The 22,395-nt window shown below is 44.7% G+C and overlaps 1 protein-coding gene across 3 annotated transcripts in view; it reads left to right on the top strand.

Annotated features, from left to right (window-relative positions):
* SFMBT2 (Scm like with four mbt domains 2) overlaps positions 1 to 22,395 on the top strand; it is a 117,428-nt gene that overhangs the window by 3,714 nt on the left and 91,319 nt on the right. For 2 of the 3 annotated variants that reach the window (XM_013185441.3, XM_048062515.2), the window contains exons 2-4: positions 9,146 to 9,315; positions 15,258 to 15,352; positions 18,523 to 18,763. In XM_013185441.3, coding sequence (XP_013040895.1) covers positions 9,210 to 9,315; positions 15,258 to 15,352; positions 18,523 to 18,763 — 442 coding nt within the window. In that variant the 5' untranslated portion in view covers positions 9,146 to 9,209. Of the gene's footprint in view, positions 1 to 9,145; positions 9,316 to 15,257; positions 15,353 to 18,522; positions 18,764 to 22,395 lie in introns of those variants that run through there. The other variant, XM_048062516.2, reaches the window with a different exon arrangement.

Genomic DNA, 22,395 nt, shown 5'->3' with positions numbered 1-22,395 from the left:
GGAGAGTGTGTGGCACAGCTGTAAGAACATCTGTAGAAGGCAGTATATAGTTGTGTGGCTGTGATTATGAGTGGTAATTGACTGGCTGGACAGACAGCTGATGTTTTAATGAAACATTTATTAAAACTTTATGACGGTGTTGCCAGAAATAGAATAAATACTGCAACTGTCAGCTCTTTAGTCTAGGAATGCTTTTTTCCCCTGTGGCTTGTGCTGTGCAGGGTGGGCTGACCCCTTAAATAAAATAAATAAAATAAATAAAATAAATAAAATAAATAAAATAAATAAAATAAATAAAATAAATAAAATAAATAAAATAAATAAAATAAATAAAATAAATAAAATAAAATAAATACATGTATGTATTTCAAGTTGCTTTTCCAGGCCTTTTTGCAGGGATGTGGCCACAATATGGGCCTCCAAAGGGATGTGGAAAATACCTTCTTGTGGGACAGGCCATGAGAAAGAAGGTGCTGTGTTGTTTCTTCAAGGACTTTTTGCTGGCTAAATTCACATTGTTGTAGGATGGGGGGGTTTGGGGGTACCAGGGATGGTGGTTGAGGAAGGTGGCTACTCCCTGCTCATGTCCGAGTGACAAAGTCATGAAAGTTGTGGAAGCTCCAAGAATCAGGCTGCGGAGACGAAGCATAGAGAAGGAGGAGCCAGAGGCACGTTTCTGAAGGTGCCCGGGGAAAAATTAACGGGGTGGCCACTTTTCAGATGACCTGAAGGTGATAGAAGCATCCCAGGTCCTTTATTACTGTGTATTGACATGTGCCATGGATCGACTGGTGCAGCTGGGCCCCCGGTGCAGAAAATGAGATGCTGTTGGTAACAGCGATGCTGCTTGCTGAATTTGTTCTATCCCCGTGATGCTCCAGTCCTCAGGAGCAGTTATTTTAGAGTGTCCGGTGGTACCTTGCCAACATTTAAGTCTCATCGTTTCAAACTATCTGTCGATCTTTTTACAATAGTCATCTCTGATGAAGCCAGTCAAATCCCCCCTTTGGGCTTTCAGCCAGAAGATTTATATTAGCTTTGTTTTCTGTGTCTTAGGTGGCACTCCCACGGTGAGTAGAAGTGTTTGGGTTGCAGAGCAGGGGGAACGCAGAAGTATGAGCAAAAGGCTTTGTCACTGACATTTAACAGCTCCTGAAAAAGTTTATTTTGAGATCGGCCTTTTTGCAAGGCCTAAACAAAGCGTTCTTGAGAGGGCTGGTTTGGAAAGTGTGATCACAGTTACTCCACTTTCATGAATCAGAAACGTTTGTTCTAAAATTAAATAGTAATAAAAAGCCATAAAATCCCCCGAACCAGGCAGATCTTGACAGCTGACCGAAAGATCATTTCTGAGTAGGTGTGAAGCTTAAAAAAAGGTATGTGCGGAATCTAGGCTATTTTTTCCTCATGCTCGTGGTTCTTGCTTTCATGATTAATGCTCCAAACATCACCAGGTGGCTTGTGCAAGGGAGCCCTGATTGCTTGGGCAGAGTCCTGAGCTCCAGTTTGAATGTAAGTTATTGGGAAGGTGCGAGGCCACACATTGGGATGCTCTGCTCTGTGGGGCATTCATCCTGGATGACCTGGGGCAGCTCGCGTGTTCGCTGTGGCATCTCTCAGAGGCCACTCGTGGGATGAAAGGGAATCCAGTCGGTCTTGTCTTGGAGCAAAGGGGTGGAATTAGCCCCCTAAATGTGACTTGCAGACCTCTGAATTAAAATGTGTTGTGGAATTTGGTCCTGGATAGACCTTGGCAGGGGCTGCTGGCTGCTCTCTACTTGTCCCAGGGGAAGGGAAGGGGTGGCAGGAGATGTCCATGAGGGCTGCGATTTGGTTTTGCAGATCCTCCCATTTCATGGAGCTTATCTGGAGGTAAAGCACTGAGAGGGATGTAAACACACACAGGACTAAGCCCAAGTGCTGATCAGCTGTGCTGTGTAAATGAACCAAACAGCACCAGGAACCTAAAATGTCATTTTTCCTAAAAAGCGTTGGAATCAGATGGCAGATGTTTCCTTTTTTTTTTTTTTTCCCAGTTTGTGTATTTTTATTTATTTATTTATTTATTTATTTGGAGAATGGCTCTGACTGCTGCAAGGCACCACGATGTAAAAGGCAGCACTCATTTCCCCAGGCAATGGGAGTTCTGGCTGGTGAGGGGCTTCTGAATTGGACTCTAAATGAAGTCCGTGAAAACAGTGTTTTGTGTTTCCCTCTGGTGACTTGGCTGATTGGTCCCTTTGTGGGGGTCTGAGTGATTTTTTTCTTATTTTTTGGTCCACGTGGCTGGTGCTAGATGAGATGTTTTGGGATGATAAGCAGCTGTGCGTGTTCGTTACCCCTCTAAAAGGCTTCCTTTTTTCCGACACAGGGGTGGCAGAAGAAGGGGCACTGCAGATGGTTGACGGTGCTGCTCTGCTTCTTCCCTGCAGATTTTTTTTTTTTTGCCTGTTGTAAAGGGCAGCGTCGGGGTATCATTTCGGTCTGCTTCGTGGCCCTAATTCAGCTGAGTGCTTTAAAAGATGCTTAATCTTAAATATGCCACGTTCCCAAAGCAGCTGGTGTTCGGTGAGTGCTGAGTGTGTGTGGAAGCACACACCAAGGTGGGGCTGAATCACGGGGACTGCCTGTTGAATCACAGAGAAGGTGACAGCCACCTAGCAGGTGATGGAGCAACTCGAAGTGAGAAAGGTTAGTGCATGGAGACCTCCCTTTCACTGTCCTGGCACCTTCTGCTGACATTTAGCTCTCTGCAAAGAGGATGTAAAATAGCCGTGCTGTGGCAGGAGGGGATTTTTACAGTTGCTTGGGATGAGCATAAATAATTCAAGTGCAGCACAGGGAAGAAGTGCCCCCTTGGCTTGTCTCGCTGTTTGGGGTAGCACAAAAAAGTGGTTTGGGGCCAGATCCTGCCATCGGCACCTGAGCCTGGGAGGCTCACCCCAGGTGTCTGGTGTGGGTGCTGAGCACAGGATCGTGCCCTGCACACATGTCCCATGGGATGCTCAAGGTGGGGATGTCCGGGGTTAGCAGGCAGGGGTACAGGTGTGGCAGCGATGCTGTGCTTGGTTATAAACCTTCCAGCTCAGGTGGAAGAAGGGAAATTTAAGGAAAAAGTGCTTTTAATTTTAGAGGTTTGATCTAGTTCTTACTGAAGTCCATGGCAGGTTTTTGCTTTAAGTCTATCTCTGAGTCCTTAGGCTGCATTTATGCACAGGACAGCTAAGAGTGGGATGAGTACCTCAGCCAGACATCTGTGTGCTCGCCTCTCATCTTTTTCTTTTTTTTTTTTTAATTTTTTTCCTAATACTGCAGGGCTTTTCACTGTAAACAAGTTAGTTGCTCTAATTAGGTTTATTTTACTTCCTGTCGTCTTATCTCGCTGCTATTTATCTCCATGCGTATCTTGGACTCCGCGGTGTGCCGGGTGGAGAGGAGGAGAAAATGGCCTAGTGAAACAGGTCTTTCTCCATCAGCCTCAAAGTGTGAGGCATTTGGCACCAGGGCAAGGAGAGAGCAGTGCAAGGACCTGCTCAGTTACAGAGGCCTGTCACCACCTCGCATAATCCCTTTTTGACCACATGTCTGCAGAGAGCTTGATTCCCATCCTTCTTCCCTTTCAGGATGCCAAATCTGGACCCTCCCCACTCCGATGATTCTTCTGTTTTCCCATTTTTGCATGTTTTCCCTCCAGGGTTAGTTGTTTTATTTTCCGTGCTAGTGCCCAAATGATACAGGTGCAATAAAAAAACCCTTCTTGACAGACCAGAAAGATCAGCCCTATTGAGTGGCTGGGGCAGGAGGGCTGGAGGGACCTCCAGGGCTCGTGCAGACCATCTCTAACCTTAGAGCAGGAGTAGCTGTACCAGGACCTTTATCTGGACAGATCAGCATCCGCACACCTCCAAAAAGGGAGCCTCAGTGCCCTTCCCACAGTCTATTCCACTTCCTCGCCAAATTCATTATTAGTGATTTTCTTTCCTGTGCCCAAATCAAATGCCTCCTCCTGTAGTTTAAACCCAAACCTTCCTGTTCTATTCACCAGGAACATGGAAAGCAGATTATTCTCTTCCTCTGGTCAGTGGCTTGTTACGTATTTGTATTTTTTGAACATTTTTGGTTCGCTGGATTAGGTGAAATTTGTTTCTTCCACCTTAGAGTATATCTACACCAACAGAGCGCTGTTTGAAGCGGTGATGTGCCCCTAATCAAATCCTGCGGGGTATTCAACGTGAAGGAGAAATTGCCACTTGATATAAATGAAAACATTGGGCGAGGGGAGCGCTCGGATAAATAAATAAATAAATGAAAGGACAGGAATTTGGGAGAAGTGATCCTCAAAAGGTTTCCAACTGGTACTTTGTCTGAGAAGAGAGACAGGCTCTTTCTCTGAGAGGTGAAAGCTGCTCCTTGATGTGTTCAATAGCCCTTCTGAACGAGCCTCCGTTCGCATTGTGCAGATGCTCGGGGGGTGTAAATATTGTGGCAGGCTGCCACTAGCAATCCTGCATGAAGTATGGTTTTATTTAGGGACCTCTGCCTGGAGGAGCAGGCTTTCTTCTCAGGCACGGCTTTAGTCGTGGGCATCGTCGTGTTAAATGAAACGGGAGATTTGCAGCATTGCCTGTGAGCTGGCTTTTGGGGGAAGCTGGAGACCGCATTGATCGCCCTGGGTTGCCTGCGTGTTTTTGGAGGTGGTCTCTGAGCTTTGAAAAAGGTCACCTGCGTTGTTTAAGGCGAAGACTGCACATCCAGACTTTCAGACCTGGCAGAAAGCGTTGCTGACTTGACCTGAGCTGTAAAATGTAGAGGTTGTGCGTTGAGATTTGCAGTGTGGCTACTGAGGATACTGAGCCCAGCATTTACTGGGGCTGGGATCCACTGGGACACGTGTATCTCCAGGCTAGCAGGGAAAGGAGCTCAATATTGGGTCAGAAACCCAATGAAGGGTGAGTCCCAAAGAGGCAAAAGGGGATGCTGTGGAGGAGAATGCTTTAGGGTAGGCCAGGGATTGACTTGGTTCCTGTTTGCCCTGACCATTAGGTGATGACTGGTCTCATACTGTGTCCTGTGGGTCACAAGGCGCCTTCATGGTCACCTAAGAGGAGGGGGAGAGCCTGATTCAAGATCAGTCTTGAGGTGGTTGATCTGCCTGCATCCTAGACCTAATCCCACAGGGCTGAGTTCACCCTGAGTGCAGAACTAGTGCTGTTTGGCTCCTTGAGTTTGCTGGGGGGTATCTAAAATCTTAGCAGCCAGCACAGGGACCCTCCCCAGGGCTGGTGGTGTGGTGCAAGCTTAGGTTGTCTTGCTTCAGCCCCGCAAGTTGCCCTGTGCAGGTTTCTCTCAGCTAGCTGTAAAGGAAGGTCTAGGTAAAAGAAATCCCACCAGCATATCTAGGGTCGAGCTCTGGAAATGCAGCGAGCCCAGGGAACCCCCAACCATATCCCCGTTAGGGGCTCTTTGCCAAGGACATGGGGCTCTTTGCCAGGGACATGGGGCCACGCTGGCAGCCCTGACTCCAGCCCCACAGCAGATGCAGCAAGGCTGTGATGCTCATCACCCTCACTGAGAGGTGGGACCTCCAATTCATTGAATGTTACTGATACTGGGGCAGGGGCCAGATCCTTTGGAAGGCAGTGGGGTTGGTGCTTCTCTTCCGTTCAGGATTCAGCAGTACATTGGCATAAAGCGATGGACATAAATTATCCAGATAGGAAGTTTCAAGGATGTAGGACCTCTTTTGCATCCTCTGTTCCATCAGCCTACCTTTTTTATGTCAGGCCCTATTAACCAAGAATGCGTTGGAGGGGGAAGGTGAGTTTTTTAGGAGTAACTCCAAGGGAGAACCCAAGGGTGCTGTGTTTGTGTGTGTGTGTGTGTACCTCTCCCTACAGAGGCTTATTCCAAAGGAAGGAAAAACGGGGTGGAGTGCACAGGGGACAAGAAATGTAAAATGGTGTGAGAAAGTCAACGCCAGCACTTATTCAAAGAGCCAATATTGATAGAGATGACAAGGCAGCATGTTTGAGATAATGATGCGGCTAAGACTGACAGCCGTGGGAAGAAGCAAATAAAAGAGATTCTTTTTTATATTGGCTGGCTTTTCCTGCCTGTGAATTAAAAGTCTGGATGTGAATTAAATACCAGGGGAATGGGAGCTGCGTGGGGGAAGCATCGGATCGGTTCAAACCACCACTGTGCAAACACAATGAACAAGTGATCTGAAACCAGGGGCTTTTTTACCCCCTCCCTCTTTCAGTTGCATTTTGTAATCCCTTTCCTTCTGTTCCTGCCTGATGCAGTGTCACCTTGAGCATCTTTTGCTGTAGTTTCCCATCCCCTGGTTTACTTGTGGTCCTTAATTTGAGACAACGTGCTTCTTTGGATGGATGGAAATCAGCGAAGGGCAGCAAGCGGTGCTTGTTTGGTGGTGGTGGCGGCAGGCAGGTCGGCATGCTGCTGTTAACAGTATGGCTGGGGACTCCGTTTGAAGTGTTAATTAGCAGCAATTAATAAGAAGAGAAAAATTAATACCCTATGTCAGCTTTCTTTGCTAGTTAGTTATATCAACTCAGGCTCAGAGCTATCTTGGAGCTTATGTTTGCACAGGAGTTTGGTCTTCTTGTATGGTGTTGGGAGGATACTCAAGCGCTCTCCTACCATGAACTATGAACCAGTTATTCCCAAAATAAGAAGATAGACCATAGCCTCTGGCAGATCCAGTTTTCTTGGAATGTGAATACTCTCGATGAGACACCTCAAAACCAGAGAGCTGTCCATCATTTAAAGAAAAAATATGTTACAGTAGAATTAAACCAACAAAAATGTCGATGACATTGCTGAATTTGGCTGAGATTCTGCATCGCCCCCTTTTAATGAGGCTTAGACGTGGCTGCTGAGGATCGATCCCAGCCATGCTGCAGCCACTCGGGCAGGTTCCTGCTCTTTTCCCATCCATTTCCCACCTGATGGGGAAATTCCCAGGCAGAGGAGTAGCCCCTTCTCATGGGTCTGGTGGCAGATTTGGGGCTTGACTGCATAAGAAACAGCAAATACTGTCATTGTCTGAATGGATGCTTTCAGCTTTCTGTAAGTTCCTAACTTTGCCCTGTCAGCATCATGGGAATGTTACAAGGTTTAACTATGCTATCAAACAGCTTATCTTTCTTCTGGGTATTTGTACTGGTACCCCAGACTTCTGTTTAAGATGATTGATCTGTTGTGTTTAGATTCATCTCTCTCTGTCCTTTATTTTATTTTATTGTTTTTTTTTGTTTTTTTTTTTTTTTTTGTTTTTTTCCTAATAGACCCAGATTACCTTCCATCACTGTCTGGTCCTAGGCAAAAATGAAAATTGCTTAATCCGCCCAAGGTTTAGCTTCTGCTGACAGTTCCCCTCCTCTCGTATTTAACAAGCTTGATGTAAAATCCTGATACTTAACCAATTTATTATTAATGATATTTACGGAAGTATTCTCTACTGAAGGAGAAGTGATTTTTGACTTTCAGTAGACTGATTGCTTCTTGTTTCATGGTTAATTGAAAGTTAATATACACTGGGGATGAGTGATATATATGTTCTGAGGATAGGTGCACTCAAAATACTCGTAGTATATAAAACACTTAATTCATTAGCAAGTCTCATGTCAACAAAGAATAAAGATAAAGTGCTGTAGTGGCCATCACAATGGGGAAGTGATCATTATTATTTATGGTGTGCTCCAAGTATACTAAGCACTTTGCAAAGAGACCAGCAAATATATTGCACTGAATAGGTTTACAATCTCCTTTTTTAATTTTTTTTTTCATTAGTAGGTTCCTTTGGGGTGAGGCACACAAATTACTGATGGAAACCTAACTTTGCCCAAACCACCTTCCTTGGTAATCGGCATCTATCAGTGATGCTTTGTGAAGCACTCATGGCTTTAGCGTGGTTTAACTGTAGTCACGACAATGCCGTTGTGATCACTCCAGCCGGCAGTTAATGGGTGTTACACTTACACTTCACGTGCTCCTCATTTTTGTCAGTTCCTGCTCTAAGTGCTCATACATGTCATTTTTCCCCTCACATTTTTCACTGGAACAGCCTTAAAAACTGGGAATGAAAAATCTACAACAAACCACTCTTGTTGTATTTTATAACCACCGTATCTGGTCTTCCTGAATGTGCTTCCTGAGCAGTAAAAGTTGCAAAAATCCCATAATATTTTTACATCTCCGTGAGTTTTACTGAAAAGCTCACTTTGGAGTTCTTTTTTTATCTGCTCCTAAAGGTGTATCTCTGGGTATTGCTTGTCTGGTGGCTTGCTCTTGCTGGAAATACAGTTCTCATTTAGTCTGGTATCTGATTCAAGATCTAGTCAGTCTGTATTTCCTTTTTCATATCATTTTTCATCTCTTTGTGTTTTTATTCTGTTAGATTTTTACTATGTTCATTTCTTCAAGAAGAATCCCTTCTGCCAACATGACCCAAACTAAACCTGAGTTAATATTTGCTACCTTGGGTGGTACTAACTGTTGCAGTTCCCTTAGATCAGCCTTCATTAAAAAACAGTTGTGGCTAGCACTATTTCATTCTGGTATCTGCATTAAGCATGTTGAACTTTACTTTCTAGAGTTTTTTCCAGTCTCTCCCAAGTATTGTCCCTTCATTGTTTCCTCTGCTTCTTTTCTGTAAATCTCCCCCTTCAGAAATTTGAGTGTTTATGAAATGAGATATAGCTCAATCAGTGTTAGCCATCAAAAAGTTAGAAGCCGAGGGCTCGACTTGTTGGAGGAGGGCTGAGCTGAGCTGGCCTTGCTTGGGTGCCTTTTTGGGCAAGGATTGTGCCACATTATGGACGTGTCCTTATCTCTACGTTGGCAACACAGGGAGCTGGACTGAACTTCGGGAGGTGAATCCTTTGTGTTGAATATCGTGGATGTTGCTTATTACCACACTGTCATCTCTGTTATTGCAGTTATTATTGTCACTAAAGGGAAGTGTCCTCTGCTGTGGCTCCTCATCCAACAATAGCTTCACCTTGGATGAGGAAGCAGGATTGAAGGGTTACGATCAACACAGAATAACTTGAAACTCCTTAGGAAAGGCTGAGGGTTGGTGTAGGTAGATCAAATCACCCATTGTTTCTTTTTTATTTAGTTTGTGCTCTAGGAACTCCCTGCTGCAGGATGAATTAGGAAGGGAAGGACTCTTCCTCTGAACCATGGACACAAGGGCGTCCATCATCGCCACCATGCAAGAGACCCAGCATCTCTCCCCAGAGAAGGATCAGAGCCCAGCCAATGGTGACCAGGAGCAGTTTGATTCAGGTGAGCTCTTCTTCACCATCAGGGGTTACCTACATGGTCACTGACCACCGGTAGGGGTGAGGGCAGTCATGTTATCAGGGGACCATTAGAGGTGGTTGTATGGCTTGAAGGCCTTTTTTGAGTCTTGTGGGTTGGGCAAGACTGTGTGTCCCATATTGCGGAGTGCTAAAGTGGATCCCTGGCTGATGGGTTGGGAAATTTCAGCTTTTCTTCTACTGGATCTTTTCTACAGTACATAGTAGCTGCTCCAATTTTAAATAAAAATCAGTAGAAAGCCTTTCCCAGGACACCGTATTATGTTTTTCCTGTCCCCCCCCCCCTTTTTTTTCTTTTGATTTTGTGGTTAAAGAAAGGAAATTAATGTTCAGAAATTACAGTATTTCTCCTTTTTTCTGACCCTTATCCTCATTTTCATCAGACTTTTTTGAGTGCTTCAGGTGAGAGGGCATCACAAACGTCATCCCAACCATCAGAAAGCTGGTTGCTCATTGTCTTTGAGCTCATGGGTATGACTGGATGCTCTGTAATGCTCTGGGGCAGGCAGCTAGAGGTGGGGATTCACTGGGTTAAATTTGGGCATCATCACGGTAGATGCAGGAGAGTAGGTATGAGCTTCTGGTGATTTCTGCTGGAATTAGGTGCTTTAACTTCCCATATCTAGCCTTAATGGGAGGAGACTGTGTCTTATGATGAAGTTGCACGTTGGCTAGAGCCAGCCTATTTTCTTCTTGATGCCAAAATGGAAGGCCTCTCTTCTTGCCATCTCATGTACCACCTCTGCTGCCCATTGCAACCTGGCTGTCAGTCAGCTCACTAAACCAGCAGAAAGCTAATTCAGAAAAAATAAAGTGGGTAATTTCCTGCCAGTGTTGTGAGTTGAAAGGAAGGAAAAAGGAGGGCCAGAGCACGTGCTGATGGGAGTGGAACCTCTCCTGGTAGCACTGTGTTGCTAGTTTGGCTCAGCTATAACCTGTAACTTCACCCTTGTTCTGCCTTGGCACAGGAGAGCCCAGCTGATGTACTTGTGGAGTGCAACACTGAGCCATCAGTCAGTTAATCTGTGCAAAATGGTTCATTTTTGTATTGTGGTGCTTGCATTGTCACTCATATGCTTGAATGCTTTTCCAGAAATCATTTGCATTTCTGTAAGAGTGATTCCTGACAAAAGGATCCTGAGATGTAATAGTAGTTGAAAATCTGTGTTTGCAGGTGAGCCTCTCAAAGGACTGCCTAAAGTCTGCTTCCATGCAAATAGGTGCCCTCACCAGTAGTGAATAATTGATCCAACGCTCCTCAAAAGCAGTGGTAGCAGTGGTGGGGTGAAAGCTTTCAAACTCTGCATGCTTTGCCTTCAGTGCCTTTTGCATCTGTTCTCTCAGTGGTGCTGTCTTGTGCTTCATTGGTAGCTCTGAGCTCAAGTCAAGCTCCAAAGCTCTGCCTTTGGTCCACGTCTCACTGTTTCTCCCTTAGCGCCCCAGAAATTTGGGGGAGTGTGTTAAGATTCATCCCATCTGAAAGAAACAGTTACTTTAGGTAAGAGCATAAGTGTTGCCTTGGGTTCTCCTATAGACATGAAAGAGGAAGAGCCCCCCCTTTCCTAGGGTGACACGTAGAGATGACTGCTGAGCATCACCTAGAGTTGAACAGCTGAATGTGGAGCTGAGATGCCTTAAGACACTTAAAAAAATAAATAAAAAATATAGTCATCACCAGTGAAGAGAGAGTTGTAGCTCCAGAAAGCAATTCATCCTGTTTTAACATCAGTGCTGGGCCGCCTTTGGGTTGAGTCACCAGGTTGAGCTGCCTGCTTTTTCCCCATCGAGGATAAATAAAAGTAACCCTGGCTGGAGCAGAAGGGAACATCTAGATCCTGGTTGCCTGTGTGAGGTGGATCCCCGTCTCGAGGTGTGATGGATGTCCCCTAATTCAGACATTTCCAGAACAGACACGGCAGCTTTTTGTCACCACCAGATCCATTTATATCCGGGGCAGAGAGGTGGGATCCCCTAGGGTGAGATGCAGTTGGCCAGCTGTAGATGTTAGTTTTGGAATGACAGGAACTGGCCCATGGTACCTGGATGTCTTTGAGGGTATGGATCTTGGTGACTCTCCCAAGGCCATGCAGGAGGGTTTGTTGTTGATCAGGGTTTCCCCCCGGCCCCAAGCCCTCAACTGGTGTGTTAATTGCTAAGTTATTTTGCCTTTCAGTTCTTTGTGAGTGACCAAAGTCACAAATGCATCTATGTGCCTGTAAATAAAATACCTTAACAATTTGCCACAAACCCTTTAAATTTCCAAAATTGCTCTCCTTCAAGTGAGCCTGGGAAAAATCTGTGCTTCTGGAGCCACAAGTCTGGAGTCTTTTATTCCCTTTATTTCCTGTAGCCAGACGTCCTGGGAGGCTGATAACAGCTGGAATAGTTGCATTTTTATCGTGTCAACGCATGGAGGACTGCAGAGCACTTTAAAGCCATTGAGAGGCTCAGAGATAATGACTGGTTGATTTTATTTGCCATCCTAGGCTTGTTTATACATCACTGTGTTGTAGGCTAGCCAGCCTTGACTCTCTCATTAAAAAAGAGCACTGGGCCTAAGCACCAATAATTGGAAAGGGAGCTGATATGTAAAATAGGCCTATTGCCAAATTTGTCATCTTGTGGGGATCTCTGCAGCAGAGCCGAGACTTTTGTGGTTGGAGTGTGTGACTTGGGAAGGGACAAACAGATAATAGCTTTGGATAATCGCTTCTCGAGTGGGCATCGTTGTCATCACGTGTTAGGAAGGACTTTGCCTTTCTGTGTCTGCCTTTTAACTGGGGATCTCCAGATACTTGAGAGAGGCTGGTGAAGGCTGTCCTGTGCTCCTCATTGGTAGGGGTGTTGTGATGGATGAGGAGACTTGTGTACAGTCCCATTAATACACACGTGGATGGGGTAAAGGGGTGTAACCCCATGTCCCTTGGACTGCTCTGACCCCAGGGCCATGCTGTGTCTGCTCTGAACTATCCCCTGACAGATTTCTACAAGGGAACAGAATCTATTAAACAAATAAAATAATAAAAAAGGAAGCTTCCAGTCCCTTCACAATCTTGTGTGGTAAAATGAGGGAATATAAAACACTGATGCCGTGATGAATGAATTCTCTGACATTATTTTTACAGACCTTGTAAAAGTAATTTCATGATAAAGTCTGCAGATAAAACACTGTAGAGGCGTCAGACTGGAGACGTGTCAGAGAGAAATGGATTGACGGAGAGGGAAGTCTACAACTCTCATTGCTGGAGGAAGAGCACTCGTACTGCCAGGGCCTGAGCCTCTCTATTTGGGTTTAGAAAGAGATCTGGCTGATTTTGAAAACAGATACTGTTGTGAGTTTTGCTGGACTGCATGTGAATGAACCTGCTGGTGAGACTGTGGGAGCAGCGGGGCGAGTGATGCTCTGTGTTGGCACGTGGCAGAGTAGGTCATGGGTGATAAGATTTTAAAGGACTTGTTGCATCCATAACTAGCATCTGTAACGCTAACATAATTAACTTACTGTTGCCAAATTCTGGAGAAGATTTTGTCGCCCTGGAGACATTGCTCCCTGCATGGGCTGAAGATGTATATACTGAACTGCTTGAAAATCCTGCTCTGTGGTAATTACTCCTCCCATAAGAATATTTAGGAAGGATGGAGATAAGAAGAAACTTGCATGGATTCATCCAGAAAGTTAGAGCAAAAAGAAGGAATGAAAACTGAGAACATACAGAGAGCATCATGGGCTGGGAGAAATGTCTCATGCTTTGAACAAGAAATATCTGAGCAGGAGAGCGAGCCCTGGGCTGAGCTGGAGATGTCCTCAGGAGATGTCCTTGCAGTTGTTGAGCAGCCCATCCTAGCACCACAGGCTCAGATGGATGCAAAAGCAGGGAGCAATCAGGCAGAGAGGATGTGCTTTTAGATGTGCTTTAGCTTTTTGCCTTTGCTTTTTCACATCAAATGTTACTGGCTTTTAGTGGGACTGGGATTGGTGGTGCTCAGGGTAGAAAGCTGCTTAAACATAGAAGTACTTTTAAGGCTTTGGATAAGCATATCTGCTAACCATCTACTCATGGACTCACTTTTTTGTAGAGTCTTAGCCTTTGAAATCTTTGAACCTGGCTCTCTTCTAAAATATTAACTCCACAGGGTTGCAGATGTTAAGGCTGAAGGATTTCCCTGGTCATCAAAGTTGCCTGCCTGCGTGGTGTAGATGAGAGAAAGTCTTAGCAATTTTTGTATCAAGTTCCTACCTCGTGGCTAAGCTGTGACTTGTCTTTCAGCCAAGAATGAACAGACGCCTCATTTTGGGTCCACTATCTCAAATAGGGCCATTTTCTATGCCTGGAGGTTTTTGGAATGATTGCACTACACAAAACAAAGCCCATCCCTTATTCTACATTGAATTTGTCTGCTTCCAGATTGTTATCGTGGGGTTGGGCTATTTCTTGTCCAGCTGAGTTGAAAAGTCGTCTGGTAGCCACCTTATCATGGGAGTAAATGTTGATTTACATCTCCATACTTAAGCAGGTTAATTGAGTTTGCAGTAAGGAGTCAGACCTTAGGCTTGATGCAGCAGAGTGCAGTGTTCAAGGGTGATGATGGCTCAGCACTCCTCTTTGAACTCCCAGACAAATCTTTTACCCTCTGCCAGCTCTGACTCAAAACCCCTCCTCCGATACATTTTTTTCCCGTTGCATATATATGTCTGGCTCCATGGGCAGCAAATAAAACCTATTTCGTCCCCTTTTAATGAAGAGAGATTCCTATTGCACAATATAATTTTCTAGTCCTGAAAACTGGAGACCTGTAGCAATAATTGCAATAAATTAATCCTGCTGTTTTCTTCATAAAACTGTCTGGGGAGGTTTCTTAATTCAGTTTGTCATGAGTCACTTTAATTACATCATGACCATGCTGATGAATGTTTGGGCAGGTAAGGGTCTTGCAGAGTTTGCCTGATAAATGCTTATTGCGAAGGGCTCATTGCTATACTGTAAATATTTTTGCTCTGGGGACGAAACTGGCTTTGTGAGATTGCCTGGGAACAAAATGAAAACAATCAGATTTGGCTGATTTTCTGTAAGTGAAGGAAGATTTATTTTTAATTATTGCTGCGTGTGTTTTGGTGATAGTTTGAGGCCTCAGCTCTGCTCTGCTCGGGGTGGATGTACAAAAAGAAAGAGCAGTAAAGTCTGCTCCTCTGCCATGGGGAAGGATCATGTGTGGGGCAATGGTGTGGATGGGGGAGGAATGATACAGAACCCCAAATCTGAAATGGGACAAGGAGAAATGCACGGAGCAGTTTTTTGAGTGGTGCAGGAGGTTTAGGGGGAAAGCAGCTGTGGCCCTGGGTGAATGGTCCCATGGGGATCTTGGCTGATGTACTGGGACAGAGGGAGGCTGAGCAGGGACAGATAGGGTGGCAGCACCGAAACTGGGGCTCCACAGCCCCAAGGGTCAGGGTGTTTGCTCTGCGGGCTGCTCAGCCAACGGAAGCAACTCCTAACATTGTCACCAGGACGCTGCTGTAATTAACAGTCCAGGGGATCCCAAGGCTGGGCCATTACACCCTAGAGATAGTGGACAGGCAGCCAGTTCCCTTGTGGCAAAGGCACAAGTCCCTGTTGCAATATGGTGAGGTTGTTCTGCTGCTGCCGTGAAAGCAGAATGACTTCTGGTCTCACAGTGGTGGCTGCTGAAGTCCCCAAATCTGCTGAAAGTGTAGTCAGAGCCAGTCAAACTGGCTAAGCACAGATCTTTAAACAAGCTTTCTGTGTTCCCTTGTGTTGATGTTTATATCGGTTGCTATTCTCACCCTGAACTCTTTGACATAACTTTTGCCTTCTTTGGCTGTGTTTTAGGCTGCTTTCCTTTCTTTCTATTTTTTCTTTTCTTCTTTTTTTTTTCTCTTTTGAGCAGATGAGGGCTCCAGCATTGAGGATGCAGACTTCAACTGGGATGAGTTCCTGGAAGAAACAGGAGCCAGCGCCGCTCCCCACACCTCCTTCAAACACGTACGTGCTTCGACTGCACCTCACGAGCATTGAGCATGTTCCCTCTTCTGGTTTTTGGGGGGTTCCTGGCCAACTGAAGTGGGATCTGACCATTTGGGGCTGGATTTGGCCCTCTGAGGATGTGACAGCCTGCATGGGAACAAGGTGTCTGTGCAGCTCCTGGCCATCCAAGTGGTGTTTGGTGACATCAGTTTGCCTGCACTGCCTTCCTGAGTCACAGCTCAGGGCACTGTGTTATCTGCCCTGGGTTCAGATCGGTCATTGATGAAGGTTTATGTTGCTCAATAATATTCATGTTTTTATAATGTTTATAACGTACTCAGCTTTTTTCCCATTCCTCTCTTTCTCCTTTTCCTTTTTAATTTATTTCTATCCATCCCAACTCATAGAGAATGACCTCACAAGAGTGCTTTATTTCTCTGAAGGTGTCCTATCAATGCATGATTTACTGACTAGGAGGGTCACCTAGCACTAGAATCCAGCATGGCCCATAGGAAGCCATAGAATAGAATAGCCATCTCAGAGCCTCCTTTCTGGAGATGCTGCCTCAGGAGTGTGGGAACCAAACGCTTGGGTAGATACCCTCCTGGGTGCATGTGGCTTGTGCAGACATAAAGGAATCCTGAATATGCCCTGGTAGTTACAGTATGGTCTGTGCCTCTGGTCCATGTTAGCAGAAGTAGTATCCAAAGTCTCTGAAATTTTGACTGCTGGAGAAGATTGGAGCATGCTTTGAAGAAGGAGTCTTCAAGCAGAGCCCATCGCAGTCAAAGATCTCATTGTATGGGACCAATTTCTCTACCTACAACCAGTCGTCTAAGCTCTTCTGTTCAGCCCACCCATGTGCCTTTCATAGCCTGCCTTTATGCAAGGATGTGGACAGAACTGAAACCGATGCACAGGTTCTTCATCATAGTCAAAGGCGTGCATGAATGCTCTGGAGGATGTGGGCATCTTAAGTAGGAAGAGAGGGCATTTAGCTGTGATGCTCTCAGTTGCCTTAAACTGAGTCTGGTTGCTGGCAGAGACATTTTTTGAGAACTGTGTAGTTGTGCTGCAGTGAGAAGGAAGTTCCCTGAAGAATCTGTTGCTACTTTAGGATTAGTCTCCATTTTGATGACTGCCTTCATGTCATTAAGTTATCTTTGTCTTCAGGTGCCTTCTTGATTTGTTTTGAAGAGGTAAGGAGCAGCAGTGATGAAAAGCCTCTCTCTCTCCTATCAACATCTGAAAAAAAAAATATCATATAATCCTCCATTACCTATTTTGTTTCCATTTTAACAGCAGTAGAGCATTGCAGGATGAAGGACCGTAATTTTCTGTACTGGAGAATTACAGGATGATGGTGAAGTTTTGTTGTAGTTTATCTTTGGTCCAGTAGCTGTCAGGAAAGAACATCTTGTCCCACCATTCTGCTCTGGGCTCTGACTCAAATACTGGATCCAGGTGGAAGTTCTGTGCTTCGTGAAGACCTTATGGATTTCTTTAGGTGTGTGGAGATGCTTGTCTCATCCTGCTGATTGTGGTGTCCCACACCTGGGACTGTTGATGTGATACAAGTTAGTGCTGAGAATTGTCCTTAGCGTCTATGCTTCACAGTCTGGAACTTCATCCTCCAAAAAATTGGGTTGGCCAGGGACTAGAAGGCCCTCAGAGAAATTAGATTATCTGTCTGTTTCATCCACAGTTTGTGTCACAAAGTCTCTTGCCTCTAGAATACTGCTTTGGTCCTTAATCAAGGAGAGAAACCACAAATGCCCATGTATCCTGGATTATTCTTGAGGACCCTTGGCATCACAAGAGCTAAGATCCTGTCTTATGACTAAACTAGTAAATGTCACACATTTTCCTCAATCTTAGATGATCTCCAGAGGTCCCTTCCAACCTCAGCTGTTCTGACCCAGGCATTGATGCTGATGGAAGTGCCTGCACAGCTAAAGGCATGTGGAATGTTATAACCTGCAAATAATGTATGGCTTTGGTTGGCCACCACTTGTGTCGTAAACTGGAGTGGGGTGAGTGAGACAGTGCTAGATATTCCAGAGGAGCTCTTTTATTTTTTTTCTGCAGCTTGGCAACCTGACGTATGAGTCTGCAGGTGGCTATGTAAACTGTAATACATTTATCTCTGTGAGCAGAAGAGGCATTTTAACCTGTCATGTAAATGAGAACTAAATCAGAGACAGGCTTAAACCAGATTTAAAAATCTCTCTGGTTTCAGTAGGAGATAATGTACTTAGAAACCTTTAAGAAACCGTCCTTAAGCATCTCATAGGGAGTCACAGGCTCCATTTTGGATGGACTTCTGAAGACAAAGCTGGCATCGCAAACAGTGGACCGGCATCTACCTCTTCTGTACCAACAGCAGCTCGAGACACCCCACTGGTCCTTGGAAGATCGATTGCGATGTGCCCATAGCAGTCCCTGCAGGGTCCTAGAAGAGATGCACTGGCACCTCCAGTGTCTGTGGGCAAGTTACTTGTGACCTGTCACTGCTGAGATGAATGGAAGTGACCTCTCCATCAGATGGCAGGACAGTGACGCCAAGCCCTTTGCTTCTTTCAGCCATGGATCCTACCTTCTTTACCAGGGTGCTGGGAGAGTGAATTGGTTGTGCTTTGAGCTGCTGGGGGTGGATTTAGTGGAAATGCTCTCCTTAGTCTGCTTGGCACAGCATTCAGCTCTTGATGCTTGTCATACCTCAAGACGTGCCTCAGTGTTGTTACATGACTAATTATTATAGCTGGACCTAACTCCCAGAGGTGCTCAGTGCCTGCCTGTTCTACCTTACATGCATCGTGTGATTTGCCTGACAGAGCTGTGGGGTGGGAAACGGAACCTCACTAGGGTTACCCACCTTTTTCCCAGGCATTAGAAAGATTGATCATGCTAAGACAGCTACCAGCCCTCTCCTAAATGTGGTGCACCTGAGGTTGCCACTGCTGGTGGGCCCCTTTGGAGTACATGGGACCTTTCATGATGCGGTATGTACTAGTGAAGCAGGCGTGATCCTGGCCAGACCGGGAAGGAGGTGGTTGTATTAAGGAGCCCAATCAACTGATGTCCTATCCCAGATCTGCTCTTTAGTGGCAATGTTGGCTTGCTTAGACAGACAGGGAGTCTTCCTGCAAAGAAGGAAAAGTAACACCATGCCTTTCTCATTCTGTAAGGTTGAAATCAGCCTTCAAAGCAGTTTCCAACCAGGGATGAAATTAGAAGTGGCCAACAAGAGCAATCCGGACACGTACTGGGTGGCTACGATCATTACAACGTGTGGACAGCTCTTGCTGCTTCGTTACTGCGGCTATGGAGATGACCGCAGGGCGGATTTCTGGTGTGACGTAATGACAGCAGACCTTCACCCTGTTGGCTGGTGTACGCAGAATAATAAGGTCCTGATGCCTCCGGATGGTGAGTTCTGTGTGTTTTGCTAGAGCCGTGCTGATGGTTAGTCTCCAGACTTCCAGTCAATGTGGAACAAGTGCTCCGGGTGCTTGTTGGATGGTGTTGGGATGGTGTTGAGTGATGCAACACCAACAACTGGTGTTGGGTGATGCAATTCCACTTAAGTTGTTGTACGGCAGTTCATGGCCATGTCTACATAGGTCAGTGGGTAATTCAATTTGCCAGTCGGTCTCCAGGTGAGGAGTTTTTGTCATGCTGGTAAGAACAGAAGAAGCTTCTGGACGAGGTTGTCTAAACAAAGAAATGCATTGCTAAATTGCCAAGCCATGACTTTCAGTGAGAGCAAAAAATTGTCCTGTACTTGAAGAAAGGAAGGACCAAATTCAGGGTGAGGACAAACTAGAATTAACAAGATATTTGGGTGTAACCAAAATCAGAAGTTGGCTGTGCACTCAAATATTTTGCCCTGGAAGTTTAAAGCCTTCTATTGCCAGATTCTTGCAGCTTTTAATTCCGATGGTAGATACACATCAATAAAGATAGCAAAATTTGGTCATCATAAATGACGATGTGTCCTGATTCTCTGCTCTTTGGTGCACAAAAGCTGAATACAAGAGCTGTAAATCCCATGTGGAACAGTTTTTTAATAATACGTTTGATCCTCAATGTTTAAGAAAAATAATGTGGTGGGTTTATTTGTTTGTTCATTTTTGCTGTGGACAGCAACAGAACAGCTGTGCATTCTTACCACTACGTAGCTCCAAGCAGAGGCATTCTTGTCACTGTTGCTCATATGTATTACCTCTGTACATCCAGTTTATTCTGGGCTAGGGGAAGAAGAGATGAATGTTTAGCCTCCGGCTTGTGAATGTGTTTGAGAAAATTCTCGTTTAAGAATTCTGTCTGCTGAAGTCATTCTTCTACTTGCTGTTCACACGACCGTTGAAAAAGTGTATGTGCCATTTGTGTGTCATGCCTGACTTCTGGTGTAGCTGTTGCTTCAATTCCTCTGGAAGTGAGCTGTAGTGTATGGATTAGAGCAGAAACAGGCTCATTCCTGCCTTGCATATGCTGAACTCTGAGCTAAACTGTTATCTTTTTGTTCGGATCTGACTGCCTTTTGAATAAACAGAAAATTGATTGCTTAAAAAACAACAGCAACAACAACAAAAAACGTTAAATATGTCAGAGAAATCTGTTGGCTTAGGAATAAGTCAAATGATGTAAGAGGGGTTAATTTTTTAATCTTATTAGTGTCTTAAACTGCCTTTTATTATGTGGATTATAATCAATGTTACCAGAAGGGTGTACAGTGCAATAAACTAAATCTCAAAATGCCATGGTCAAGGGGTAAAAGATTTTATCGACTGCTGTAATAGAAAATAATGGTTGTTTCATAACTGGAGGCATACTGCTTTTCATGGAAATGTTAGAGTCTGCTCTTTGGGTTGTGGCTACTTCATGTAAACCGTTTTGCTTGAGTAACTGCAAATGTGGAGTGCGTCATGGCTCCTTTCTCCTATGTCCAGGTGATGTAACTGTATGCCAGAGTATTAAATCTGGGAAACTTTCCTGCTTTTTGGGAGTGTGTTTTCTGGTTTGTTGTTGTTTGTTTTGTTTTGTTTTTCCCTCACCATAAGATGAAAGCATTTAAGAGCTTGAGTTGTATTTTGGAATGAGACATCTAAAACATCCCGGAACATCTGAGCCTTCAGGACTTCTCTCAGTTGGAAAAGAGGGAGGTCCTAAATGCGTTCATAAATCACAGAGCTCCTCTGGGTGTTTGCTTATGGGGCTTGGCCTGTGGTCAAGTGTGGGCTTTGAAAAGACTATAGCTCCCATGGGGACACTACAAGGTGGAGGGTGCGTTTTCAGGAGTGCATCTCGTCCGCTGTAGGGAGACCTGAGCTCTGACCTGCTTTGGAAAGTAGCTTTTGAGTACTGGACTTCATTCTATGCAGATGTCTGAAGTTTGTCCTGTGCTTAATTGTTTAGCTGATCAATGACTGTATCTTAATGAGCTGAACTACACTACAGTCCCGAGAGTTTTATCTGGTGAAACCTGCAAGATGAGAACTTGCATTGATACAAAAGAAACTGTCATTCCAATAAACTCCGCAGAGGTTTTCTGCCGTTTTAGCATTGCACACCACTTTGTTGTCAAACCTTTTGAAGAAATAAAAGCCAGCTCTGAATTGCGTGGGCCCAGTTCTGCACATATCGATCACAATGAGGGTATTTGTTGGCAAGACCATGCAATCAGAATGGGCAGGGCCAGTTACCTGTCGTTACAATTTGTTTTTAATCAGGAGCCAAAGGCATATCTGCCAAGAAGGAGTTGCTTAGCAGGCAAAATACTATCACTGGTACACTGCTTTGTTTCTGCTTAGGAACCAGATAGGACTGATCAGTGCGAGTCTTGTAAATGCGATGCCAGACAACACTGGTACAAGTGATAGGATGGAGAATTTCAATAGATGGAAGAGAGATGGAAAAAAAATGGGCTGAATCAGTTTACCAAATCAATAGAGCTTGATTTGATGTTCAGCACATACAGAGCTTTTAAGGGGCAGCTGCCAAATAATTATTGTTTATGATCCTGATAGAAGGAAGTCATTTAATTTACACACTATTACATTATTATTTATTGAGTGACGTTAGTTTTGCATCATGGTGCCTGCAAGGATAATGTCAAGTCATGTTATGTCCTCCCCTGACATTATGGTATAATGCACTAAAATAGGACTGAGGCCCAAATGCTTCAGTTTATAATAAAATGTATGATGTATTGGCATATCAAAGGACGGTGTGAGTGTGCATGTGCCTGCAAGCTTCACCCTCCATCCCCCTTCCCTGCAGGAAATCAAAGGAGTAAAATTGTAGTTACTTCAAGCTTTGCCATTAATTATATTTTTCTCATTACAAATCGGTGTGTAATTTGAATTGCAAACTCAACTATCCTGGCAGAATAGATCTGTTTACCATTCAAAGCAAAATGAAAATTATTTAAATTAGTTAATATAGAACTCATTTGAATGAATTGGATGTTTATTCATGAACTAGCTGAGGCAAGTGTGAAGCTGTCCTTATGGTCTGTAGCTTTGGCACTGATCAGCTCTAAAGTCACGTCCTGGGACAGAGATTTCTTTTTTATTTCATATTAACCATGGGGTAGACCAGTGGGGTAGGTACTGCCTGATGTAGTTGAGTCTGAATTTTTCATCCTTTCTGGTAGGTCCCTTCAGTAACTATAATTCATTTGAGGAAGAGTGACGTACTTCAGAGTTCATTGACAGTTGCAGGAGTGTGGTGACAGGGTGAGATTTGGCTTCTGCACTGTAGATGCGGGATGTAAAGTACACCTTCCATGGCTTAGTTAAAATTGCCCCATTATACTGGCCTGCATGGAAGCAGAGACAGCTCCTTCATTGCTTCGTGTGTTTTACCAAGCTCTGTCCTCCTCCTCAGTACAGAGCCGATGCGGTTGTTGTTTCATATCCTTCATCCCTTGGGATCTCTTACTCGCTGAGCATTAAAAATTTAAGTCTATCTAAACTTTCCCTTACTCGTAATTCCCTTAACAGAGAAAGGAAGAGGTCTCTCGCCTCCTTTAGCCTGTTATTTCCATGTGCTGTTTT

The sequence above is a fragment of the Anser cygnoides genome, chromosome 1 (assembly GCF_040182565.1).
Source record: "Anser cygnoides isolate HZ-2024a breed goose chromosome 1, Taihu_goose_T2T_genome, whole genome shotgun sequence".
Taxonomy (NCBI): domain Eukaryota; kingdom Metazoa; phylum Chordata; class Aves; order Anseriformes; family Anatidae; genus Anser; species Anser cygnoides.
The sequence above is the reverse complement of the archived record's forward strand: the minus strand, read 5'-3'. Positions and strand labels throughout refer to the sequence as shown.